This window comes from Anser cygnoides, chromosome 11 (genome assembly GCF_040182565.1).
Source record: "Anser cygnoides isolate HZ-2024a breed goose chromosome 11, Taihu_goose_T2T_genome, whole genome shotgun sequence".
Lineage (NCBI taxonomy): Eukaryota > Metazoa > Chordata > Aves > Anseriformes > Anatidae > Anser > Anser cygnoides.
The window spans coordinates 10776485-10803699 of NC_089883.1; the positions used below are offsets into that span (position 1 = coordinate 10776485).

At 38.4% G+C, this 27215-nt stretch overlaps 2 protein-coding genes across 14 annotated transcripts in view; one reads left to right on the top strand and one right to left on the bottom strand.

Annotated features, from left to right (window-relative positions):
* Nucleotides 1-24931, top strand: USP8 (ubiquitin specific peptidase 8). 13 transcript variants are annotated; one of them, XM_048072039.2, is made up of 24 exons: nucleotides 2-141; nucleotides 2863-3003; nucleotides 3785-3906; nucleotides 5014-5119; nucleotides 5699-5819; nucleotides 6594-6764; nucleotides 7513-7657; nucleotides 8269-8354; nucleotides 10974-11118; nucleotides 11630-11687; nucleotides 12470-12614; nucleotides 12939-13101; nucleotides 14709-14853; nucleotides 15043-15263; nucleotides 16405-17001; nucleotides 17738-17827; nucleotides 18465-18545; nucleotides 18937-19199; nucleotides 19802-20014; nucleotides 20587-20797; nucleotides 22179-22415; nucleotides 23085-23227; nucleotides 23618-23750; nucleotides 23982-24931. In XM_048072039.2, exons 6-24 carry the CDS (start codon nucleotides 6661-6663, stop codon nucleotides 24165-24167), a joined length of 3366 nt encoding a protein of 1121 aa, XP_047927996.2. In that variant the 5' UTR covers nucleotides 2-141; nucleotides 2863-3003; nucleotides 3785-3906; nucleotides 5014-5119; nucleotides 5699-5819; nucleotides 6594-6660; the 3' UTR covers nucleotides 24168-24931. The 13 variants fall into 13 exon arrangements, with proteins under 13 accessions (XP_047928003.2, XP_047927996.2, XP_047928000.2 ...); XM_048072043.2 differs by lacking the exon at nucleotides 5699-5819; XM_048072040.2 differs by lacking the exon at nucleotides 5014-5119.
* Nucleotides 24026-27215, bottom strand: part of USP50 (ubiquitin specific peptidase 50) — a 6361-nt gene continuing 3171 nt past the window's right edge. The window contains 3 exon segments of the mRNA XM_067003879.1: nucleotides 24026-25678; nucleotides 26712-26742; nucleotides 26744-26865. Of these exon segments, the coding sequence (XP_066859980.1) occupies nucleotides 25487-25678; nucleotides 26712-26742; nucleotides 26744-26865 (345 nt within the window). The 3' untranslated portion in view covers nucleotides 24026-25486.

The window sequence follows — 27215 nt, forward strand, 5'->3', positions numbered from 1 at the left end:
CGGCGGGGAGGGAGCTGAGCGAGGAACGCCGCCGAGTTCCGCCCCAGCAGCCATGGCAGCCTAGCGAGGTCTCCGCGGCAGCCCCGCTCGGACATGGGCCTGCCCCGGGCCGGCGGGCTGAGGCAGCGAGACCCCGCGGCGGTGAGTGGGGGCGGCCGCGCCGGCTGCCGGCGGAGCGAGGCCTGCCCCGGGCTCGCCTCACGCCCTGCCCCGGCGGGAGGGGGGCGGGCGCCCTTGGACGGGAAGCCCCGGGCCCGGCCCCGCCGCTCGGAGCCCGGCTGGGAGGCGGCCCCCGAGGGGCTGCGGGGGGGGAGCGGGGCCGCGCTGCGGTCAGGGGGCCCGGTTCGGCCCGGCGGGTACCGGCAGCTCTCCGCCCCGCCGCCGTGACCTTGGGCGGCCGCGGCCGGGCCGGGCGAGGCGGGGACGGGGCCGGGGGAAGCCCGGCCGGAGCCCGGGGACGGCTGGAGGAAAATGGCCGGGGCCGGCCGGGAGGCGGCCGCCGTGTGAGGGGCTGGCGGCGGCACCGCCGGGCCTCGGGGCGGGCCGGGGGCTCGGCCTGGCACCTCCCCGGCCCCCCGGCTGTGCCCGTGCGCTTGGAGGGCGTTAATTGTCTAATTAAGAGGTGAAGCTGGTTGGTTTTTTACTTAGGCTGAATGGCGTCCGAGCTAACTGTATAAAACCTAAGTTTTTTGGTTTTTTAAGTTAACTTTATAGCGTCTTGCCCCCGCCCGCCATCAATGTCAGTTAAACTGCCGGGTGAGTGAGCTGTCAGAAGGTTTTTAGGTGAAAGGAGAGGCTCCTGCGCGGTGCTGTGCGGGGTCTGAGCGCGGTACGTGGCCGGACAGACCCTCAGTACGTGGCCCCGTGCTACCCAGAAAATGACAGAACTCGGCGTGCCCTGTGTCAGCGTAATGGCTGTACGAGGCCCTAATGGGTACGGGCTGCTTGTGCACATCAGGTTACAGCACCGAGGCCTGTGGTCTTAACAGTACAGGAGCCTGAAAGAGAGCCAGAGGCCTCACAGCTAAACGTACTGACTGAGGTGGGTGTTTCACTCCTGTGAAAATACCGCATTTCCAGATTAATACTACCAATCTTAACAAAAGCAATTCTTGTGTACAAAGTGCAAGCAGTAAAACTTACTGATAAATGATGCTCGTGAGAAACCCATTTCTCATTTGCTTAAGTCTTAGAGAGAAAAATAAATAGGTGAATAATACTTTATTACGTACCTGAATTGATGATGCACAGGACTTAGCATGTTAACTTTTTTCAGCCCGTGTTAGGGTATGCTGCTTGCAATATAACTGCTTCTGTGCGTCGTTCTTGCTGTTGTCATTCCACTTAGAGCTTACTCACATCCTTAGTGAAACAGGCACGGCAATTAGATGTAGAAAAACCTGTTACCAACAGGTATGCTTCCCTGTCAGTGTAAAACTATTAATTTTAAGTATTTTAAATGTCCATAGATACCTGAACATGATTTCCCATGTATTTTTGGGATGTTGGCCGTGTTTTCAGCTTTCCTGAGTATAATAATGAAGTCTGAGACGATGCTTCACCTGTCAAGGGAATAGATCCACACGCTTGTGTCTGATCTTCATTTTTAAGGAATATAGGTTGTTTACTCTTCCTCACAGAGCTGACTAATAGTAGATTTAGGTACCGTAGCTTCTTCAATCGCTTGCTTTATTGACGGTTTCATGATCCAGTTTCATTTTCTTGTTGGGGAAGGAGACATTCTCTCCTCCTTACAGATGTGAGGAAGACACACATAATCTGAAGGGTTCACTGATACCTCAGCATTGCCGTTGTGGTGATTTTAAGTCTGGAGGGAAAGGAAATACTGGGCAAAAACAAGCATAATCTAGTCAGAGCAGACTGGACCGGCAAGAGTGTATTTTGATAAAATTGATGCAATTCTGATAAGAAAGTGCAGTTCATTGCAGCTCTTCTGGTGGAAACAAATAGAGACCTAGAACAGACTTGCAGCAGCTGGTCTATCTCCATGTGTTTCACTGCTGTATGCTAACTCCTGAGTGTCTTTATTTGTGCAACTTCTTTTGCTGGAGGAAGCACAAAGACCAGGTCAGTTAGGAATTCAATATCTGCAAAAAGTTAGGTTCAGAATCAGCTGGTTATTTATGTATATCAAAGAGCAGATTATGGTTGTGAAATCATAAATTCTTCCCAAAGCCCTATCAAAGGAGGAAAAAAAATAAGAACCTCATTCAACTGAGATAGCAAATGCAAAATATCAGGCCAAGAGGAAGTTTTTCATAAATGGAAATGAGTTTTTAGTAAAGAACAGCAGCATTTCACTTCAAAACAATAATTTGAACAGAGCATCTGATGATAGTATGGTAAAAAATGAGAACCATAGGGGGTAAAAGGAATTGATAAAGCAGAATAGTTGGAATTTTTTTTGGAAAGTCTAAGAAGTAAGAGCAGTTAGGGCTAGGTTGCTATGGAATCCTATACTCAAGGAGGATTAAATGCAATAAAAGAGAGGAAACATGTCCGTGTGCAAAAAGTGAGCAATTTGTTTGGATTTAGGAAGATAATTGTAGTGTCTGGCCATTCCTTCTCAAGCTTTTCTTTTCTCAAATACAGTTTGTTTCATGAACTGGTTCTCTTGCCTCTGTTTCTGTAAGGCTACCAGCAGTAAAACGACAGCAAGCTGCAGTTCTTTAAGAAATGTCTGGAGACAAGATAGGAGGTGAGGAGGAGGAGGGGGGATTCCAGACCTGCACTAGGAGACTTGGTGAAAATGGTATGGATGCATGCCACAGGGCAGCAAACAATCTGTGCACATAGACTGGCTCAGAACATACAGTAACACAACAATTTGCTGTTTTTTAGGAGGAGAGTAGGTAGGAGAAGTTGGGGGCGTGAGGAGGAAGTACTGCTGTTCTTGGATAAGCTGACGTCCATTACTGTTTTCAGATGTTCTCGTCCCTTCCTTGCTTTTTATCTGTGGAAGAGAGGAAGACTAGCAAAGAAGTATGGTACCATTGTCTATATATCTGTATTTTAATTCATGTATTATATAAGTGTCTGGTCATAGATCAGCTTCTCTCTACGCGGGTAGCAATACTTCACAGGGTAACTGCTCAGCAAGCCAAGCCTTTCTAGCTTGCCACCAAAGGAAGTAGAGTCTGCCTGAGAATGGGTTGAATACCCAGCACTTCACCTCAAACTAAGTTTTTATCACTCAGTATTTTAGAAATACTGTACCCAAAATGCAGAAAACTTGCATATTATTTCTGCTTCAAAAAACTGTTAAGAGCTTGTTTCCTTCTTCCCCTTTTATTAGCTGACAGGGAGAGACTTGGAAGTTGTCACTGTACGTCACATTCCGAGTTTTGACATACATTACAATTTATAAGTTGAATGTAATCAAGAGGGCTATTCCGCTAGCTCTGTTCATTACTTTTCCCAATTCTAAAACAATCAGTAAGAGTCACAGATGTTCCTAGAAACAGTTGGTTAATGTTTTCCTATTGCTACTTGTTTTTTTAGACTAACTAGCACAAACTTTTATTTGGATCAGTGTTATTGTGAGTGGGGAAGCCTTTGTTAGCCACTAACTCTGGCTGCCTCTGTTTTGGTGACACAGAGCTGTGTTCATTTAGGTTTGGTCATTAGGGACCTCAAATGAAACCTTATATTAACTTCTGATATATGCTGCATGTAATTCCATTAAGTAGGCTATTGAGAATTTGATTATTTTTTTTTTCCAGAAAATGTTATTTCTAATCTATCCTTACTCATTTTACTGCAGCATCTTGTATGGATTGCAGTGCTCTGGGAGGTCGAAGAGTAATGTCTCATTCATCAGCTACTGTGGTTAGCAGCTCATGTTTTGGAAAGGGTGTAGAAATTTTTTCAAATCAGGAAATAAAAGTAAGTTTAGTGTTGTGTTTGGCAACTTAAAAACACTTGGTTATAACTCTTAGTAACTGTAGCAGAAAAACATGGAAAGTCCATTTTTGTTCTTGGCCAGATCTGAGATTTGTCTGTTATCCAATAGTTCCCCATGTGTAGAGATGAGGTCCCAGAACTGCCTTTATCAAGGTGTGTCAGCAGCACGTGAAGGTTTACTAGCATCTTCTGCCTTTCATTACATGGCTGCTTTTCCACATAATCTTGTTTTTTTTCCTCATACACAGACGCAGTAATGTTATATTTGCATCTTTTTCATAATACATATTTAGTTACAATATTCTGTCTGAACTCGACCAAATGCTGCCACTTAATCTTAAGAAAATACTGATTACATAACAGAGCAAACATTGAAGATATATTTAGAAAGGACTTAAAGCTTCAAAGAAAAAGTCTATTTGCAGTTCCAAGGAGGAATAAAGAGCCAGTTAAAGACACGTTCTGAAGGTATGATTAGACAAGCAACATTAAAGCCTTAGTAAGATTGAGGCCTTTTCCTGCAATTCTGTAAGACTATTAAATAAAAAAAAATTTGTCTAAGGCAAAAAAAAAATATATATGTGTAAGGCAAAAAAGCTTTTAGATTGGGAAGGTACTTTACTTTGTGGTGGGATGTGTCTGTTTTGTTTTGTTCCTACTGAATGTAAAGCTTTAATTAGTTTTCTGCCTTGTTTTCAGCAACTAAATATCTCCTGAAAGTTAAAGTTGAACATAAGGCACTTTATAGGGAGGGGAAAATGTTCTTAAGATGCATGAGGTACAGGATAAATTCTTGATTTTATGTACTAAAATTAGTATTTGAGGAATTTATGATATACTTCCTAGAATTATCTGGAGTGCAATCTCATAGGAAGGATTTATTTTTTTTCAAACTTACCAAGTTTGCACAGATGCTATGTAATTAGAAAATTAGCAAGCATAGCATCTGTGTTGAGGCAGTAAGTTAGCTGGCTGGTACCAGCACTGAGCCGCAGGAAGGCATCCCATTCCCATCTCAGCTGCTCATTCCTGGCTGTGCATGCTGACTGCTGTCCTTGCACAAGCTGCAGAGCTTTTCTGCCTCTTCAGCAAGCTGCACTGGCTCAAGAAGAGGCCGGAGAAGTACCAGGCTGGCATGAGAAAGACAGAGGGAAATCAGAACCTCCTCGTTCGGTAACAGTCAGCTGCAGATCAGGTCAGTTGTGCAAAACTTCACTCCAAGGTTACTGGCCGATGGTGGTTTTGGTCACACTGTTGTGCTGATCCTCACCTTGGGGTGTAAGGGAAGAGCCCTACCTTCGTCATGTCAAAGGCTGTGTGGATTTTCGCTTCCTTCTGACACCTAGGAAATTTATTCGTTGGGATCATTTGAGCATCTTTCTTCTAATTAGTTGCCCTGAATTTATTTGGTTTTGCTAGCACCTGAATGTCTCACTGGTTGAGCAGAGCTCTTCCCCTGCCATCCCCAAGGGCTAAAATAGCTCACTGTATAATATATGCAAAGGTTTTAGTTAGACTATCTGTATGAGACTTAATGGACTGCTGCATGCAGAATGTCAGATGAGATGATGTAACACTCCTTTCTGGCCAAACTCTGCTTAACTACGTAACAGCTTCTTGGGGAATGCTTCCAAGTGGCAGCAGAAAGACAACTGTACCTGGGAGTGTAGGACCTATAGTACGTCCAAGACATTTTCAAGCAGCCTTTAACAGTTCCTTTAACGTTCTCTTTATGGCCTTTTTTAACAGTCTGCTTCAATGTTCCTTTCCTCAGCTCGTGTCTTACCAAGACGTAACAAGCCACCTTTCCATGGGCGTAGCATCTATTTGCAGAGAGGCTGGTGCTAAGCTAGTTGTAAAATAATTATCCAGCGCTAACTTCACAGTGCAAATAGGTCAGTTGATTTTTGGTAATATTTGTTCAACTATAAAGTTGAGTAAGTATTTTCTGGATAGATTCATTTGATCATCCTTAAGTCAGCGTTTCTTTTCTCCTTGTTTTCCTTAGTATTCTGGTATTTGAAACACAATGCTCACATTCTTGACAAATTACCCAGAGTTGTTTCAAATAACTATTACTTTGGCTGAATAATTAACTGTATAAATTAATCCTCCTAATCTGCTTGCATCAATAATGCATACAACTGATAAAAGAGGACCCTTACGGATGATTAACATTTAAATAGTTGCAGTTTAAGCATTATTCCTCTTTTGGACAAGAAGTTCCTGTTTGGTTTTGACTCCTGGAATAATTTTTCTATTTATGCTCTATGCTACAAATAATTGCCCAGAGTGAGATTTTTTTTTTCTTTTTAAATAGCTGCCTATTATGTAAGTAATCCTGGTTTTAATGGTTGTAACATAGCTTAACACCAAAGACAGGTGCTGATGCTGTAGCATTGAGTAACATTTCACCAGATTGTAGCGGACCAGATCAGGTACTAGAGCTCTGATTGATTACATGCACTTAATTTACTTTTAGAAGTGTTCATTATAGTTTAATCTTTAACTGTGTAAGTTCCAGATTGTTTTATATTAGTGCTGATTCATGTAACATGAGACAGGTTAGGTAATAACACTGTACTGGTAACAATAGTAACTGTTTTAAAAGTCATTGATGGACTATACTTGGGCTCTTCCTACCTGATGTGTTTTTGTTTTGTTTTCAGAACAATATTGATAGAGCCTTCTGAGAAGCTGTACCATCCTAGAAGGGACATAAGTAACAACATTAACATGCCTGCTGTGGCATCTGTACCTAAGGAGCTCTATCTCTGTACTTCATTGAAAGATCTCAACAAGAAGACAGAAATAAAACCTGAAAAGACCAGTACAAAGAGGTGTATATTTTAATTGATTTGGGATCAACTATTCAAAATACAAGTCTTAGTAGTACATAGTAAATAGAATTTTGATACCTGTGTAAGTTAAATTGTTTCCTTATGTACTAAACATTAACGAGTTTCCCTCTAGAGGAACTCTTAGTATTAGAACTGTTAGTGCTACTCTTCTGAGCAGATTCCAGCTCAGATGATTATGTTTTAGATCTAAGTTTTCTCAGTTATTACTTAACTATCAAATCTTTGATAGCCTTATGTATGACAAGCTATCACATCAGATATGCTTACTGCCTACAGAAGGTAACTTCTTGAGCATGGTGCCCATGACAGCTTGAGTACTTTGAGAAAAAGCTACATAAATACAAGTTCTTAAAAATTAAAAGCTCTGCAGATGCATGAATAGAAAATATTTTGCCTCTAGCACTTTCAGACAGTCATTTTGTTTTACTATGAATTAGTTTTTCCTCAAAAATGTTTTCAGAAAAGTACTTTTTTCTGTGTCTCAGTATGCTATTTAAATATGGAAGATTTTAAATAAGACCAGAAAAACAAAATAGCAAAGAGAAACTTCATTTGGAGGAGCATAATTGCAATTCATGTTAGTAAAAGCCTTATATTAAGATGGTAAAAATCAAATGCTTAATATATGGGCAGGGGCTGCAAACACTTAAAATGGCATTTTTTAATTATAAGATGTTTGGGGACAAGTCAACGGTCGTGGGCTTTACTCTTCTTTTTTTGATTTTAGTTATGTGCAGAGTGCCCTTAAGATTTTCAAAGCAGCAGAAGAAAGCAGATTGGACCGAGATGAAGAAAAAGCTTACATCCTATATATGAAATATGTGACTGTTTATAATTTTATTAAAAAGAGACCCGATTTTAAGCAGCAACAGGTATAAAAAGCTTTCTGACCTTTTTGCTTTTTTGTAGAAGCATTAGAAGCACAGAAAATTGCACGAAGGCACATTCAAAGAATTTCACTGATATGAAGTAAACTGTCTCACTTGTGCTGGCATTTTTACTTCCTATTTTTGACAAGTCTATTGTTAATTGCTATTACAGTTTGCTCTTATTAATTATACTTAAGATATATAAATAGACAGATGTGGATATTTTTCATGGAAAGGTAATCCCGTTGTCTTTCCACTTCTGACTTCTTTTGGTGCAGTGCTAAGGAGTTTGGGGATTGAGGGAGAGTGTTCCTTTTATTCAATTCAAGCCTACTTTACTGAAAATGAACAAATGTGCTTTTAGCTTCGGTCTTGCAACTAGAGCCGTGTGGTAACAAACAGGGTTGCCTTGCCTATTTGTTAATGCCATAGAACAATTTTACTTACAAACTCATGTTTGAGGGGAAAACACTTAACTCAAAACAGTTCCTTTTTTTTGGGCATTATTATCACTATAATACCAATTTTCTGTAGAGTAGCTGTTCTTTATATGCACAGAAATCAGCATTATTAAGCTGTACCGTTAATATGTGGGGTGATGCTTGTAATTTTAGGATTATTTCCATTCAATTCTTGGACCTACAAATTTAAAAAAAGCTATTGAAGAAGCTGAAAGACTCTCAGACAGCCTTAAACTCAGGTATGTGAATACAATAAATATATAATGTGGTTAGTTATACATGAAGCCAGTACGCATGCAGTTGCAGGTTTTCATGCTGTATAGTAGTAAAGGATTGTGCTTGCAGTACCGTCTAGATACCTGAAATTCTTGAACTTAAATCGTGTACCCACAGGAGCCTGCTTTTATAGCTTATTTTTGTCATCATGTATTCCAATAACTTGCCACTGTTTGTTTTCTCAGTTCTTGGAGACTATGATTTGTTGGTTCTTTCAATGACTGATAGAAAGAAACCACAAGATAATATAAGGTGTATGTACTCCAGAATTTATCAAGAGCCATTTCCTGCTCATGCTTTTCATCATAGGGTCACCTAAGGCCAAATGTACTAACGCATGTTACTAGTATTTCCATATGTTAAAAAGCCCTCCCAATTGGGACTTAGTTTAAACTAACAAAACACATTTCTAAAGGCATTTTTTTATTCTTTAGCTAGCTGCTACACCTTTTCTTTACCTCTACCACTTGCAGACACATTTATGGAAATGCAGTTTTGCTAGTATGGAACTGAGCTAAGGGGCTTTCATTAGCTCATTTGCAGTTACTGAGTTACAAGTCTTTGTGCCATAAGCCATGAAATCGCGTCAGTATGTTGTAAGGTAGGCTCTATCTTTACATGGTAGTTAGTACAGTTTGTCTTGCTTCTAGCAGCCTTTTTTGCTTTTCACATCCTCAGCAACTGCCTGTCTCTCCCTTCCCACCCTTTCAACTCTGTCTCCTCAGTTAGGCACATTTCCCTTCCCCAGGCCCCACCAGAACTACTGTAAAAGCTTGTTCTATGCCCTTTGTAGTGCTTAATCTAAAAAGAGAGTTTAGGTGAACAAAGAAATAAGAATGTAGCTACATGTATATGAAAAGAGACGTTCTAAGGATGCTTGATGATACTATACATTAAACAATCTTTAAATCTTCCCTGTTTTTAATTGTCTTACAATTCAGCAGAGCTACAAATTCACTTTAAGGGTAAACTTGGATAAAGCTATAGAAAACCGAAGTTATTTAGAGACTTGTTGCTTAGTAACTTATGGTTTATCATGAAATGAACTGAGTTTTGAAATTTGACACAGTAACTTTTAACTACTTTGGGCAAAATGTATGCGTATTTAAAGGGAAAATAAATGAAACATGACTCCTGCGTAACTACAGAAGTGGTTTCATAGAAATTGTTATTGTACAATTTCTCTTCCAGGCAATAGGCCAGCAAATAGTTTAACTGTTAATTATTAACCAAAAGTGGAGCTGCTGAAACGTCATTTGTATAGGCTTAGGAATACTTACATGAATGAGCTAGTATGTGCTTCAAAGGCATACCAGTAGGTAAATGGGAAATTGATGGGTAAATATCCCATATTGACCAAATTCAATGAAAATCTTAAATATATTTTTGTACCATTAACTCCAAATAAGAACAAAATGCTCTGTTCTAATTTATGATGTCTTTGCCAAATCAAGAAGCCTATTTAAGAAATAGAATTACACTTGCTGCTTGCTTCCTGTTGGTGGAGTAGAGTTTGAGGCAGAATATGATGTCACGATATAGTTCATTAACACAGTGCTCTTAGTATGAAATAAAATTGCATAGTAGTTGTCATTTTGTTCCTGGTTAGTCAAGATATAATTAAAATGACAATTACTAATGCAATTCAGTGTTCAAGCCTCACTACTTGGCTCAGTCATCAATATTGTTAGTTCAAAACATTATTTTTTGCTTTATGGATCACTAATAACTGTTGTCTTCTGAGTTCTATTAACTAGAGTGCAATGTAGCAGCAATGTGACTGTACAAGCCTGCAGCTGGTGATATAAAAGCTGTAGTTTGGAGGCTACTGGTTTACAATATTGTGATTGTCCTTAAAATGGCAAAGGGCTGGAAGGTTAACTTTAAAGGGCGAGGCTTTATGAAAGGGACATCTGTATGCAAGACTTACACGCACCAAAAGTTTTGAGTACACAGGATTCTTGCATGACTTCACTGTAGTTGCACTCTTTGAAATAAGCAGCAGGGGTGGTGGTGAGGATGTAATAGTATTATAAAGTCAGCTTACATCCAAAAGGTGACTGCTACTGTATGGGTAGTTGTGACCCAACTTCTCAGAAAAAGGAACTTTAGAGAACTGAGCTAACTCATTTTTAACTACTATTAGGACTGTTGCAAAACCAAATAAAATACCCTGGATGATTGTTATAATATGTTGAAGTTTACCTGTAAGACACCAATACTTACTCTTGTTTCTGTGAAATGAAAAACCTATTACTTTTAGTGACACCATAGCTAAGCATGACCTCAGATTTAAAGAAAAAAATAGTAAACCCTTAAGAGCAGTGGCTATGAAATAAGAGCCAAAACAGGATTTAAGGATAAGAAAACCATCCCAAGAGTGGAAGAAGTTGTATCAAGCAGTCAGGGAGGAAAGTGGGCTCTGATGCAGTGAGGGGATGTTGGGGAGGATTTACTTTAAATGCTTCCTGTTTCATGGCCACCCCCCCCCCCAGCCTTGACTTGATGGTTCTGGTGCTAGCCGATTATCCAAGGCTAGCCGATTATATAATATTGGTTGTGGGGAAATATGTTTTCCATAGATATGAAGAAGCTGAAGTTCGGAAAAGACTCGAAGAGAGGGACAGACAGGAGCTGCAGAAAAAGCAAGAACCAAAAGATGATGGAAAGAGTTCGGCCAAAAGCTCATCAGAAAATACAGCAGATTCCAAAGGAAAAAGCCAAAAGGTAATTGAAGATGTTTATGGATTCTCAATTCAGTCTGAAGGTATAGCTTTAATCCTGCATGTGGTATTTATTAGTAGCTATTTCGAGTTCAGAATCTTTTTTTTTTGGCTTGTTTTGTTTTTTAATTTACTTTCTATTCCCCATAACCTTTCTTTTGAGTCTTCTTTGGAAAAGGTAAAATCCTACCAACCTCCAGTTCTTGCTTAAGATACACTAGCTTTTTGTAAAGTCAAACTCTATATTACAACTGTGCTTTCCACCATTGCTGGAACTATCGGATTAAGAAACATGATAATAAATTTGTTACATGACTCCTTTCTAGGAGAGAGCTGACTAATTAGCAATAGTGTGGGGAAAAAGAAATGTTTTTCCACAAGTGCTTCATGAATTTCACCCAGCAGATGCTGCTGCAGGTTGTATTGCCTTTTTAACTGCTTTCTGTCTAGGTAGAGCAGCAACCTTGGTGTCTTCCTAAATTAACTAGCTTTTTTTTTCCCTTCTTGCAACGCAGATTAATGGTGAGAGCAAGCATTCACTGGAAAGAAGGGATCAATCCGAAAGTCTGAGTGGTAAGAGATGCAATATTCACACAGGTGTGAAAAAAGTCTCCATATGCTTATGCACCCATCACTTTGGCAGCTGCAGTTCTTTAAACAGTTACTTCACAGTCAGAGTATTTTGATGAAATTTTGATATGCTTTATTTCAATAATAGCAACCTAGTAGTAAAGCTCTGTATTTAAGCTATCATCACGTCTCTTGAACTTAGAAAGCTGTTCTGAGTTTTTCAAAACTTTAGTAACTAAAGCTGGACTAACCCCAGAGTGGTCAAACAGAAAGAAAAATGTTTCCTTGACTGCTAAGACAAATATCTGGACAAGGCTGAAATGTGTCGACTTTCTCAATTAAATAAGAAATTTCCCTTTGCCCTTCCTAGCCTTGTTTTTTGTTCTTGTAATAAACGTGAAAATGTTCCTCTTCAGCTGAGAAATGTAGAGAACATCTGCAGCATGTAGTTCACGAGTGCTTGCCTATATAGCTTAAGTTAAATGAGATCATGAAAAATTAACTAGTTTATCACTGAAGTATCCAGTATTGTCTAATTTAGCAGATCAGCTGCTAATCATTGTAGTAGTGGGAGCAGAAGAGCCAATCTGTTCCACAGTGTCTCAGCTCCATGACTTTGTGGGAAGGATATATATATATATATATATAGGTATATGAATGTATTCTGTATGCTTTTCTGTTCTGTCATCTGGTTGCAGTCTTGATTACTCCAGTCAGATGCGATCATAATTATCTATTTTATTTATAATGTAGCTTTTAGCATCTAATAGCTTTTGTATTTCAAGGAGCAGTCACAGCTGAGAAACTGTTTGCAATGATGACGGACAAAAGCATTGAATTGATTATAATGGATGCTCGAAGCTCGAAGGATTATCAGGAATCCTGTATTCCAAGATCTATCAGCGTCCCAGAAGAAGCTATCAGTCCTGGGTATGGAATAATGTTAAATGATAGTGAAATGTTTGATTTCTCTGAAGTACTGTCTTACTGGCATTCCCTCTTGTAAAGTGACTGAAAAAAAGAATGCATTAGAAGGGTCATATGCTTCTACAACTTGTACATTTAGTTTTAGAGTCTCCGATACATACAAATTAGTGAGATGTATCTGGACAGCGCTGTTTTTGTATGTACTGCCTTGAAGTCAGAGCTTGTGTATTTTATCCAAGCACATAAGCATGTATAGGTTGGACCATGTATTGTTGGGCTAAGTGTTACTTGTACATTTATCTTTAAGTGCATGTTAATACATTTCAGAGTTACTGCTAGCTGGATTGAAGCTAGACTCCCGGAAGATTCTAGAGATCAATGGAAGAAGAGAGGACACTTTGATTATGTTATACTCCTGGACTGGTTTAGTTCTGCAGAAGACTTAAAGCTAGGAACAACTCTTCAGAGCCTGAAAGATGCGCTTTTTAAGGTTGGCAAGTTCCACACTTTATATTACTTCATCTCAATAAGTAAGGTGGTCTTAAAGTATGTATAATTACAAAGTATGTGGAAGACAATGACATTCTGGGTAAACACTTTGGTTTAGTTTTCAAAGACTGCTTATTTTGATAGCAGAAATTTAGTCTGAAGCTTCACTTTCCGCTGCTTATGCTGTAGTAGTGGAAAGTAACTCATTAAATAAGTAAATAGTAGAATGATTCAACTGCCCTCCTCAACAGCTAGCTCGTAAACTTTAAGTTCTTGGCCGACAGAGTTGTTTGAGAAAGTACTTAGTACTGTTTGCCAAAGACATTGCTAATACATGAAAGCATGAGACAACTAAGTCCACGTTTATGGGAACTGGCTGGCCACCTGCATAGGCAGGTTGAAAAAAGTTAACTTCTCTGCAGTCCTATCAAGCCAACACTTTCTAGAATGGAAGAATCAAGGTAAAAGAGACACCAGAAATAATTTGAAAACTATTAACTTTTGTACTTCCTTAAATACATGTTTTTCCAGAACTGATATTTAAGTTTTAGCCTCATCTTTGGAAGGAGCTAATAGACTCAATATTAAGTTGCTAAACGTTTAAAAGTCAGAATTCTGGCTATAGCTGTGTTGTCCCTACTCTTTATAAAGGTGGCTCTTGTGAGAGACTGTTTGTGAGAGACGTGTTTCTGGTACTTAACTATTCAAGAGGGGTTCAGAGATTAGTTCAGGCAGTTGAGCAATAAATCTCCATTTATTGCTTTACAGAATAGTCTCTGAACTTCTGTTCATGTTCTAGTTAACATTATTATACTTTCCAAAGCCAACACCCCTAATTACAAAGACAATCAGAGGGCTGGAGCACCTCTCCTATGAAGACAGGCTGAGAGGGCTGGGGATGCTCAGCCTGAAGGCTCTGGGGTGATGTCATTGCAGCTTTTCAATACTATAAGGGGACTTAAAAAAAAAAAAAAAAAAAAGACGGAGAACTTTTTGCTTGGGCAGATAATGGTAGGACAAGGGGGAATGGTATTAAACTAAAAGAGGGGAGATTTAGATCAGAGTTTAGGAGGAAATTCTTCACTCGGAGGATGGTGAGGCACTGGAATAGGTTGCCCAGAGGAGTTGTGGATGCCCCATCCCTGGAGGTGTTCGAGACCAGGTTGGACGAGGCTGTGGGCAACCTGATCTAGTGGGTGGCATATCTGCCTGCAGCAGGGGAATTGGAACTAGATGGTCTTTAGGTCCCTTCCAACCCAAGCCATTCTATGGTTTTATGATAATCACTCAGTAAACTTACCTGATAAGAAACCAAATATTTTTCTGCATGGAGGATCACTACCTGAACAAGTAGTAAGTGGTTCTTTCTGTATTGGAAATATTCAGAGCCTGTTGTAGTTACAGCCAGGAACCTCATGTGTTAGGCATTCTCCAAACCCTGTTCCCTAAAGTGTTTTTACAGCCTGATTAATTCTTACTTAAAAATCTCAAAAATAACCTCTTAGTATAATGACCAGACACAGAAATCTCAACAACAAGGTTAAGATTGAAACATTTCTTTGCTATGTTTAAGTCACCTAACTTCTTTTTTTTTCTTTTTTTTTATAGTGGGAAAGCAAAACTCTACTGCAGAATGAACCTTTAGTTCTAGAAGGAGGTTATGAAAACTGGCTCCTTTGTTTTCCCCAGTACACAACAAATGCTAAAGTAACTCCACCTCAACATAGCAAGATTGAAGCAGTAACAGTTTCTTGTAAGTATAATGGAGACTCCCTTTCCCCCAAGTGTTTCTAATTACTGGACGTAACTTCATTCAAGTACATATGAGAGAGATTGAGATCTAGCTCAGAACAAGGCTAAATTTTAGGGTCTGGTGGAACTTGAGGGTTGCTTTGGTTTTGTTGTAAGAGCTTTCCCATGTATTTTTCCTCTCCCACCCCAGTGGATTTTACATATCCATCTTTGGAAGAGCCAGCTCCTGTTCCACCTGTTTCCACTATAAAGACTTCTATAACAGAAGGGATTGAAAACGAAGAAACAGAAGCTAATTTGGAAGAGAGACTAAAATTACTTAACAGACCAAGCGTAGAGGGTGCTGCTGTTCCAAAACCTGACAGTTCATTTGTAGTCAATCCCGTATCTATTACAAGAAGTATCCCTGAGGTAAGTTGTGTTTCTTTGTTTCAAATTTAGTATAGGGTTAATGTACTAGAGACCCACCACGTGCAGACCTCCACAGAGGTACGTTCTCAGTATTTGTTTAAGCCTTGTACACAAGTACATTGGTACAGAGACTATTGGTGGTCTGTGAAGCCATGGTAATAATGCACAGAACTTTATGAAACTGAATACACTTGACATAATTGCTGAATTTTCATTGAGGATTTTGATGTGAGTGCCAGAGAAGATGAAGGTCAGCAATTGCTCAGTAATTCAGAAAGTCTATTAGTAAGCTTTTCTAATCAATACATACATATGATGAAATAGTCAGGGCAATTAAGCTATGACTTACTTTTGCTATTCCAAAGCTCTGCTTTCCAGCCACCGTATCTTCCTTCAAATAAAAAAACACTTAAGAGGCTTTTCAGTTGTGGTCCAGTAGTGAAAGTATGGGGACTTGCTTCTTCTTCTTCTTCGGGGAAAGAAATTTTCTAGAACGCCTTTGTAGAGTCCTTGCACTAAAATAACTTGTTTTCTTTGGAAGATAAGGCTAAAAATATCCAGCTCTTTATCTTTTACCTTTTTAGATACTTCCTTTAATACAGATTTTCATCTAATGGACCCTAAGCTATGAAAAAGACCGTACTTATTTTCTTCCCTTTGTTTTTTCAGAACTTCTATTTCAGTATCAAAAACAACCTCCTCTCCTAGGTCTGAGCGGAAATCGTTCTTAAATACGTGTTCCCATCAAGCAGATCTGCCTTAATCAGATGACAGAGCATGTGATTGAGAGAGCCAAGCCCAAGTTAGGCTGCCTGATTACCTTAACATGTTCACCTTTGAAAGCTTGAAAATAAAGACCCAAGTTGTAGTAATGTGTGTTTAATGCTATCCTTATGGTTCTGTAAGGCTTGCTGATTGTTATCTCACATCTGGAGATAAAATTAATTATTAAATTAAGTATTAAATTAATACTTAGTTAATGAGCAATGTGAATTACCGGATTTACTGAAATTGAAAGTTGGCTATATCTCTGATAGAAATCAACTTTATATGATCTTTATGCTTTTATAAATTTTTCTTAGAAGTTTAGCTAGCAGAGCGCTAGTAGCTTTAGTGAGTTGTTCTATGCTTTGTGTTACAGGTTGATCGTACTAAAAAGCCTTCAATAAAAATTCCTGATGATAACAGACCGAAATCTGAAAGTACACTTGGTGACAGCCAGCCTATTGAGAATGGACAAATAGTTCCAGATCGGTCCACAAAACCTTTACGTGATGTAAAGAGCACCCTGACAGAAGAAGAAAAGAGTCATATACATGCAGAAACTGCTGCCCTGTTAGAGAAAAACAAACGAGAAAAAGAATTGCGGGAGAGACAACAAGAGGAACAAAAAGAAAGACTCAAGCGAGAAAAAGAAGAACAAGAGCAAAAAGCAAAGGAAGAACAGAGAGAAAAGGAACACAAAGAAAAGCTGCAGCAATCCAAAGAGGAGAGAGAACAGAAGGAGAGAGATGACCAGATAAAAAGAGAACAGGAGGAAAAGGAAAAAGAAAGAGTGCGCAAAGAGACAATAGAAGCAAGAAAACAAAATAAAAATGAACCAGAAAACATTGGTGCAAAAAGGATTGAGATTGACAAAGTATCTGCGGAAGAAAGAGAAAAGGGAGTTCGAACACCAGATATGCAGAGACGTGTGCTGGGTGATGCATCTCAGACTTCTGTGTCTGTTCCAGGCAAGGTTAGTGAAAACGGGAGCGTGGGGTATTCAGGATGATTTATTTGGGTGCCTCCTGAAGTGAGATGGTATCAGTCTAATTTCTAAATACGTACTTCACTGGAATCTTGTTTAGGCCTGCCATTTTTACATAGACGTAGGGGAGAAAGTTAAAACCAAGATACGTGTGGTTTTATAGCTTAGACTAGCTTGATCCTCGTTTGCAGGTGGGCAGTATGGAGTTCCCATAAGATAATAATAATTACCATTGGCGTGGAGGCAGAGTGGATGGTTCATGGTCTGCCATCTTCTGTTTCAACTATAAAATGCTGCCATGCCGCTCTCTCTCATACCAGCCCAAAATATATGCTATATTGTAACAAACACTATGGACAGATCACAGTATCGTAATAAACTAGCGTGTCCCCAGACGCATAAACACTGATATAAGAGGGTTTTGTTGTCTAGCGTAAGAAGCAAAGCAATACCCTAATCTATTATTTTGAGACTATTTCTGAGATCTTGAAACTATTAACAGTCTATCCTATATAACACAACATTCAGTTACAAAGGCTATTCCAACAAATTGCTGCATAGCTGAAAAAAAGTGATGTGGAACTAGCTGCAGTAGTGACTTCAAGGCACTTGCATTCAACGACAAAAAAAAAATAACTCTGCTTCTTCCCTATTATTCTTTATCCGCTATCTTTACTGACATTACAGATGAAAATTGAAAGCCTTCTCTCAAAATCTTTTACAGCAAACTGGGGTTAAAGGACAACCAGACAGTGGAGCTCAAAAGCCAGGACCCCTTAGAGAGGATTCTGAACAAGATACTGAAAGACTTAAAGTAAATACAATGTGTTGTATGTAGCTAAAATCAATCAAGCACAGATGCTTTATAATTATTATCTCATGTTAAATTCCACCTAACTTTATTTTTTAAAGTCATAATCCTAAGAAAAGACTGTGCCATTTTTACAGCTGTTTGTGTGCTTTTTCCATTTGTCACATTCATCTGCAAATAAATACTTAAAAGTTTCACTAGAAATTTTTCACTCCTAATGCTTCTGATGGCATTAACAAGTCTTCCACTCTTGGTCACCATCTCATGCGTACTCCATTGCATACTACTTTGGAAGGGAGAAAAGATCATCCCTATGTGTTTAACAGAGGTGTTTATTTCTAATAAAGTGGCTTCTTTAGGGAAAGAATTGAATAGTCAGACGAGTGAGACCGAATTGTCCTTTTTTTTTTTTTTCCTGGAGCATGTTGACAAATGAATTTTGTTTAGATTGAGTAATACAAAATAGTATTACTATGTTACCATTTTTGTGTCCTCCAGTAAGTTCCATTTCCAGCTATAATCAAGGATTTCTTATTGAACTGTTTGCATTAAAACATGTAACTGCATAGGGAAGTCACAGACAGCTTGCTGCTCTTTATAAGTAACCATACATACCTCACATTTCCACTGTATTTATTAGTCTCAGAGGGAGCCATTGATGAGAGCACGAAGTGAAGAAATGGGAAGGATAATACCAGGACTGCCTCTGGGTTGGGTAAAGGTAACTTCCTGTTTCTGATACTATTTTCTATTTCCAATGTTATAATCGAGTTTCGTGGGCAGTTTCACAGCGCATTTCAGTTCTGTCATATTATTAAGTCAGATCTCGTTTTATTTTTGTCTCTCCAATTTCCACACACAGGTACTTCCTGAATTTTAACATTATTTGTAATGAAATTAGGGGAGTTCATCTGCTTCTGGTGCTAACCAGTTGTTTGATATGCATTTTGGTGAAGGTGGTACCTTCCGCTAAACTTAATCCATTACGTATTGAGGTCAATAACTACTGTTAACAACTCATTGCTTGAGAAATTCATGTATTGTTAGAGTAGTTAAGGCTAACGATGGATTTTTACCTGACTCTAAAACACTCTTTTTTTTTTCCCCCTAAGTTTCTGGATCCAATCACTGGAACCTTCCGTTACTATCACTCGCCAACAAACACCGTTCATATGTACCCACCAGAAATGGCTCCTTCATCCACTCCTCCAGCTACCCCACCAACGCATAAACCCAAGCCGCAGGTGACTATTGAACGAGAACGGGAACACTCCAAACTGAAGCGCTCCTACTCTTCCCCAGATATAACCCAAGCCATTCAGGAGGAAGAGAAGAAAAGAATTCCCGTAACTCCTGCAGTCAATCGTGAAAATAAGTATGTTTGATAAGTTATATCACAACTTACGCAATGTGATAGCATATAGGACTTCATTTGTCCTTATCCAACTGAAATTCATTAATATTTTATAAATATTTTCAAAAAATGCACGAGTTTTTTTGATAGACCTAAATTTCATTGCTACACATCCAGTGTATTGGCAGTTATCTTTTTGAGAATTAATGTGATTATTAAATATTAATAGAAATTTCAGAGGTCAGTGTAATTGGACAACAGTTGCTTTTTAAGTGTTGTTGGTATTATTTGTGTTAACATAGAAAATACTAATTGTCTTGCAGCTTCTGAAATAGTTTTTAATTTTTAAACTAAGTTAAATAAACAGCTAATTCTTCATCTGTAAATTAAAAAAAATAAATACCGATTTAGCCTATAAGTCAGCCTGATTATAGGACAGTATATATAGATTTCTCACTATTTCACTGACTGATCTTGAATACATGAAATGATTTGTATTTGATAGCTTCTTGTGCCAGGATATTTCGTTCCCTTGGAGGGAAGGTGATTTTCTTAAGTTACGTGCACAGTCTTGTCAAGTCTGAGGCTGCTTAAAAAGAAATAAAATAATTTCTTCCTTACAGACCAATCTATTACACTAAAGCAGAAATTTCAAGACTCTCTGCATCACAAATTAGGAATCTTAATCCTGTGTTTGGGGGATCGGGACCAGCTCTTACAGGACTTCGTAATCTAGGGAACACTTGCTATATGAATTCCATATTACAGTGTCTGTGCAATGCACCTCACCTGGCTGACTATTTTAACAGAAACTTATATCAAGATGATATTAACAGGTAACAATATCTTATTCTTATCCTTTAATTTCATGTGAAGGAAAAAAAAAATCTGACTTTACATTTGTTAATTAAAAAAATCACTTAATAGAGCTAAAGATTTTTTGTTGTTTACTTCTTTTAAATAAGAGAAATATTAACTTCTAAATCTTTTGAGATTTTTCAGACTTTAGACATGGGACAAAATAAGCATTACCGGACAATCTTGAATTGTGCTTTAGCACATTCATAAATAAGTGTACTACAATCTCTTAAAAACAAACAATATTTAAGTAGCAGTTTGCAAAACAAGCTGGAAATAACTGTACCTTCCATCAGACCAATTTTGAATGTGGAACCAAATTACAATGCCAAAGTAGACAAAAGTTTTAACTTAACCACATTTGCTTGATCTAAAGAAACTACTTCAAAATTGGGAGAAAGTCTTGAATTCATAATAAATCTTAATTGAATAGCTCACTATATATATATATATATATATAAAATACATTTTTATATATATATATATATATATATATATAGCATATATTTGTGTATATATAAAAACATATTTTGTCTGTTTAATTGTATAGGTCAAATTTCCTGGGGCATAAAGGTGAAGTGGCTGAAGAGTTTGGAGTAATAATGAAAGCTTTATGGACAGGACAGTATAAATATATCAGTCCAAAAGACTTCAAAATTACAATTGGGAAGATTAATGACCAATTTGCAGGATATAGCCAGCAAGACTCCCAAGAATTGCTTCTCTTTCTAATGGATGGCTTGCATGAAGATTTAAATAAAGTAAGCAATACATGTTACAAAATACACATCTATTAAATGATCAAGAGAAATAAATTTTCTCATAGCTCATAGTTCTTAAGAAAATTTAAGTAACAAATCTTTGTGCCAAAGCAAACAGACAAACTGTTTTTAAAGCAGCTTCTGGGTAGGGTTGAGTAAGCATTTGTGCTGAATTCAGCTCCCCACTGCTGTGTGGAGACAAAGTCCCATTTCTGTGATATCCCTCTGTTTGGGAAGTCCTGGAATTACCAAAATGGCTTGCTTTTCTCATATTCTTGTTGAGTAGGAGATCCCGAGGTCTATATAGTTCAACACCTTCCGTGTATCTTCAAACATCCCTTGCAGAGTCTAGCTTTTGTAGCTGTTTCAGGCCATGTAGTTGGAGAGTCTGCGCCCAAAGATTCTGTGGTTTAGGGAATAAAGACACAATTAGGCAAAGAGAAAGTAGAAATTTACTTTCAATTGTCTGGGCTGAGGTGGAGACGGCCTTTTCTTTAATGATTTTTTTAATGATACGTACTGGTACCTCAGCCTATTCACCTGTATGAATTCAGGCTCCCACAAGGACTGACACGTATGCCTTGTATCTGGAGGATGTCTGCTAAATGTTTTCAGCCTGGAGACTGAACCATTGGTGTCTGCAGACTTTTTTTTGTTCCTCAAGAGTCTGCTAAGAGTAAGAGAAGCTTGCTAGGAGAAGCAAGTTTTATGCTGTAACCGTACACATTTTTCCACCTCAAGATTGTGACAGCATGAAAGAAACTCTGAGGTGAAGCAGGTTTTCTTAAGTACTCTTTACCTTACTGCTTTTAAACCTCAAATCTCAGTTGCTGTATGTGTATCTTCTCTTTCAGAATGGGGAGAGTTGTTCAAGTAGTAATAACTTTTGGGAAAATGCTGTCATTCCCTTGTACTTTTCATCACTGTGGACAACTTGTGGGTGGTGGGGGACGTATTAAACTGGTGTGAGTCTTCAGGGGCAGGGTAGGTACTTTAGACAAGTTCCAGAACTATTATTGGTATAGCACATGACTTTTGCAAGAAATCAGTCCCAAAGTAGAATTTGTTTATAATCTAAATTAGTTTACAGGGGACACGTAGTGCTGCTTGTGTTACTGAAACCTTGTATAGAAGTATTCAGAAGTATTTAAGTATTGGAATTCAGTATTCAAGTATTCAGAATTCTACTGTTACAAAATCAACCTCTATCAGGTACTGAAGGGAATGGTGGAAGACAACTAAACAGCTAGGAAATGGATGGCTATGCGGGCACATTCAAATATACTTGCTAATATTCAATAGTATACTTGCCTATAGATTAAACTTCCTATTTATATATATGTTAATGTACAGCTAAGTTTTTCAAACTTCTGTTATACAGGCTGACAACCGGAAAAGATACAAGGAAGAAAACAATGATCATCTTGATGACCTCAGAGCAGCAGAATTAGCCTGGCAGAAACACAAACAGCTCAACGAATCCATCATCGTGGCACTCTTCCAAGGCCAGTTCAAATCTACAGTGCAGTGTCTCACATGCCACAAGAAGTCCCGGACCTTCGAGGCTTTCATGTATTTGTCATTACCACTTGCATCCACTAGTAAATGTACACTGCAGGTAAGGTGGCACTAGAGAAAAACGGTTTTTGAAACAGTAAAAACATTTCTCTTTGTGACCTTTATGATGCTACTTCTGCTGGAACAGGCTGTCCAGAGAGGTTGTGGAGTCTCCCTCCCTCCTTGGAGGGACACTGTCCTGGACAACTGGCATGAGGTGGGGGTTTGGACCTGATGCCCTCCAGCAGTCCCTTCCAACCTCAGCCATTCTCTGTTTCTTTGTTCAGCCTCTTGTTGAAGGGGTACATCAGTGTTCCAGCTTAAATTACACTAACCTGAAACATGAACAGACCCAAGTCTATTTTTTTTTAATTCTTCTAGAATTTAAAAAATTAGATCCCTTCTTAACAGTTTTAAAATACAAGCAGGATGGAATATTGAAACCACAGTGACAGAAAAAGACATGTCTAGTATTTGTTTTTGTATGCCACAGTATAAATGTTGTGTTTTTAAAAGAATATATTGTCGGTACAGTTTGAAAGACTTGCAGATAACTAATATATACAGTAAAATTTACTTCTACACTTGGACTTAACTCAGTTTTCCCTATATTTGTGAAACATGGCAAGTAGATAACTGTTGCAAGTTAACAAGCAAATAGGAAATAAACATTTTTGGTACACTACCCTAAACACCTGCCGTTCACAATCCGTATTTGTTTTCTTTTAAGGAATGCCTTAGATTGTTCTCCAAAGAAGAAAAACTCACTGACAATAATAGATTTTACTGTAGCCATTGCAAAACTCGAAGGGATTCTTTGAAAAAAATAGAAATTTGGAAATTACCACCTGTTCTTCTCGTGCACTTGAAACGGTAAGTGAAATTACGATATATGAAAATTAATTAGGGTGACCAGGCATTGATGCAGATTGATTGTTCCAGTGCAGTAACTAACCATTTTTAATTAGAGAAAGTTCCAGATGTATTTCCAGTTGTAATGTTGCAAGAATTTCATTTTCACCTGATGTCTGCTTTACTAGGCTGTAGTTTACAAAGCGCTTCTACAAGCAGCCTCTTTTCATCAGTGCTAAGAAGCATGTGTGCAAGCATTAACAGATTCGGAGCCACATGCTGTTTTTGAAACAGTTCAGTCTTTAGCTGAGATCACGTATGGGTTAAAACCAGAGAAACCAAACATGGCTTAATATTCTTAAATAGCATGCAAATGACTCGTAACTTAAAATGATGCTTTTTCATCTCTAGATTTTCCTATGATGGAAGATGGAAGCAAAAACTTCAGACCTCTGTAGATTTCCCATTGGAAACTCTTGACCTTTCACAGTATGTTATCGGTCCAAAGAATAACTTGAAGAGATACAATCTATTTTCAGTATCAGTAAGTAACCATGTCACGTTTCAAAGCTAGCTGATACTTATGCTAAGAGTAGGGGCAGTCTCTGTGATTCATCTGGGTTTCCAGGCTGCCTGCCTGGTTGCAGATGAAGCTGTGTTCTAAAAAGAATGAGCAGTGTTTAGTTAAAAATCTTACATTCTAGGTTATTTTCCTTAACCAGGTAAGAAGTGGCAACTTTCAAGGTCATCGATTCTTTTCTTCTTATGTTCACAGAATCATTATGGTGGGTTGGACGGAGGGCACTATACTGCCTACTGCAAAAATGCCTCAAAACAGCGCTGGTTTAAGTTTGATGACCATGAAGTGTCTGAGATCTCAGCATCATCTGTGAAATCCTCAGCTGCATATATTCTCTTTTACAGTTCTTATGAACAGCGAGCAGTGGACATGGCCACATAAAGTAGCATGGGTTAAGAAAACTGGTTTTCTTTTTATAAGAGCAAAGTAGGTATTGGAAGATGCATAAATATGCAAAACTATGACAAATGTAGTCACTTAAAGTTACGGGGATGGTTGCAGCAGCTTCTCTGCAAGCAAGCTCTTTCTGGTCAGTACTCTTGCTTAAATCAGACTGATTAATAATGCTTGTGGTAACTGCCATCTGTGAAACCATTTAAAAGCATACTTGCGTTACCATTTATTTAACAAACAACTATATTTTTAGTCTGCTCCAAAATTGAATTCTAGCTTAGTCATCTGAAATCTATTAACAAGTAGTTTAAAATGTCTTAAAATCCCAAGGCATATCTTTATTTTTATCTTTTTCTTTCACTATTATGGCCTTTTCACATTTCTAACCTTAAGCTTGATTCTACTGTGAATACTCTAGAACGATGTAAACAGTTAGGAATGTAAGTGTACATATTGATTGCATACTTGCACATCAGAACTATGTATATAATAAAATGTTGTCCTTTTTGTGAGAAACTCTAAAACTCAGAGGATTGCTTTTATTTGCCAGCTCTAAGTAATTGCAACACTATTTAATAAAAAAGCAGAGCTGTATTTTTTTTTGTTAGCTTTGGTCAATATTTGTGCACATCAGAGTTATTCTAAACAAACAAGATTTTTCCTTTTTAATTTTTTAATATAAATTTTTCATGTATACATGCATTAAAGACCTTAATGAAGAAATGATTTAAAAATATATCCTATTAAGTGTATATTTGAGTTTGTTTTCATTCTCAACTAGTTCTGTAACGGTCAGGATTCTACGTAACGACCGCCTGAATCATATTCACACAGTTTAAAGGCTCTTCAGATGAAAAGAATACTGTTTTGCCTAGAACTACTTAGTTTAGAAATTGTTTTAGCTGAATTTTGTGCATTTCCGTGGTCTGGATTTGGGTTAGTTTTCCTTTCCTGATTGGGTTGGCATTCAAAAATCGAATCTTACAGTCTGAGTTTTTATCTGTCTACATACATATATAACCAACAGAGAAACAGGAATTTTCAGGTAAGCAAATCTGTATGCTCAGCATTTCTGATATTTCGAGGGATCTATGAAGTTTGTCATGAAAAACAAACATTAGACACCGTGGATGTGCATTCCATAACAGGCTTGGAAGCTCTAACTCCAGCCCTCTCTCTAGAAATTACTTCCTGCAATACCACAAGCAGATCAGGTAACACGAATGCTCTGGTTTATTGATGAAACAGAATTTAGCTGATGCTGCCAGTGAATTCTAATTGCAGATGTACTCACTGTTGTTGCTTTTTCATGACTTGTTGCTTTCTTTGGGTGCAGAAAAGGCCTGACAGGTGTAGAATAGGAGATAAGCTCTGTCAGTCTGCACTGAGGAATTTGGGATCTTGGTAATCTGTGAATCATCAAAGCTGTACCAGTTTTCGGTGACTGAGTGCTTGCAGAATGCTGTGTAGTGGCCACCATCCAGAAAACCAGAGTGGTTCTGTAACAAACAACATGGTCTGTTAGAACAGAAGGCTCGCTTTCTCCTAACAGAGAAAGTTAAGAATTGGCAATCGTTTTCTGTTTGCACTTGGAAAAAGAGAGCGAGAAGATTCTAGCCCCCTTTGGCCTACAGAAAGGAATATTAATTCAAATAAATGCTTTAGAATAGAGCAAACAGACACTTCATAGATGATGATTATGCCTCTCTATTCTGCAATATTAAACTTAGCTATTAGCCCTGATACAGGCCATACTTGCAGAGAGTAATGGAAGAAGAGCCCACTTAGTCCTTGTTTATGGCCAGGATCCTTGCAGTATCTGCTGAAAAGGCTGGGGGCTGCAGCCAGGTGTTATTGACTAGGAATCCATGCTTTTTAAAACTGGGATGCGGTAGGGGAGAAGAGGGGAGAGAAGTGGTTACTTCTCTCTGGTTCAGTTACATACTGTCACTGTATTGTATCCCTGGCTGGAGAAAATTAAAATTTGTATGAAAAACTTGCATCCATTGAGAGCAATGCACAATAGCAGAAGCCATGTATGATAGGTTTAATATTACTTGTTAAGCTAAATTATAATTCTAAAATCAACTCTCTATATAGTTTTATATATATGTATGTGTATATATAGACATGTTACTCATAGATTGTTAGTCAAGCAAAGAGGGACCATCCTCTCTCACATGTTCTGAACTGTTTGAGGCAGGAAACCCAAATGCCCTTTTTTCATTAGGGTGCGTACGTATCACCTTCTTACTGATGAAAACTGTGTTCAGTTAGTGATGGCTTTGTCCAGGAGACACTTAGCTCAAGAGATGCACTTGTAGTCAGAACAGAGCAAGGATAGATCAGGAGGGGTGGGGGGATGCTGGCTGTTTTTTTGTATATATGTTTGTGTGCTTTTTAAAACCACAGAATTTTTAAGTGCCTGGAACAGAGAAGACTGTTGCTCTGATCAAGTCCAAGCTACCATAGGCTTGCTTTGTCTGCATTAGGCAAGGCATTACAAATAAAAGTTGGAAAGGCAAAGCTCACCACTAGAGCACACAAGCTGTACTCTGGGTTCTTGTGGAAAAGTGGGTAACTCTGGAGAGAGGTCTAAATTGCTGAGTGGATAGCAGATGTCAGCTAAGAGTTTCCTTTTGTAGTTGCCTTGCCATTCAAACCTGAAATAAAATTTTGAACTATTTTAAACTTCTTTCTTTTATTGTGGTGGTTGCTTAACTGGCTGTCCTAGGGGAAGGGAAAATGACTAGTGGCTACCCTGGGTTTGAAACAGATCTCTGTTAATATTGAGTATTACAGGCAACTGACAGAAAACATACAATGCCTTTAAGTGCTGTCTAGCAAGAAAAACAAAGATCTTGCTTCTTGATCCTTCTGTCTATTAGAAATGGACACAGGTACTAAGAGCAGACAGAAGTCAAGCCTCGGCATCGTTGTCACTGTGTCCTAAATGTTCTGGACTGCACTGTCATTGTCAAGTCTTCTTTCTTTCTAGGCTTCATCCCTCTTTCCTTTGTAACTTTTAGTACTACA

What these genes read in the sequence shown, in the direction of transcription:
- USP8 (XM_048072046.2), top strand. Translation starts at nt 6,661, where the DNA reads ATGCCTGCTGTGGCATCTGTACCTAAGGAGCTCTATCTCTGTACTTCA. An exon ending in CTGTGTCTGTTCCAGGCAAG is followed by an intron (nt 17,002 to 17,737) that starts GTTAGTGAAAAC and finishes AATCTTTTACAG; the next exon opens with CAAACTGGGGTTAAAGGACA. An exon ending in TGCCTCTGGGTTGGGTAAAG is followed by an intron (nt 18,546 to 18,936) that starts GTAACTTCCTGT and finishes TTTCCCCCTAAG; the next exon opens with TTTCTGGATCCAATCACTGG.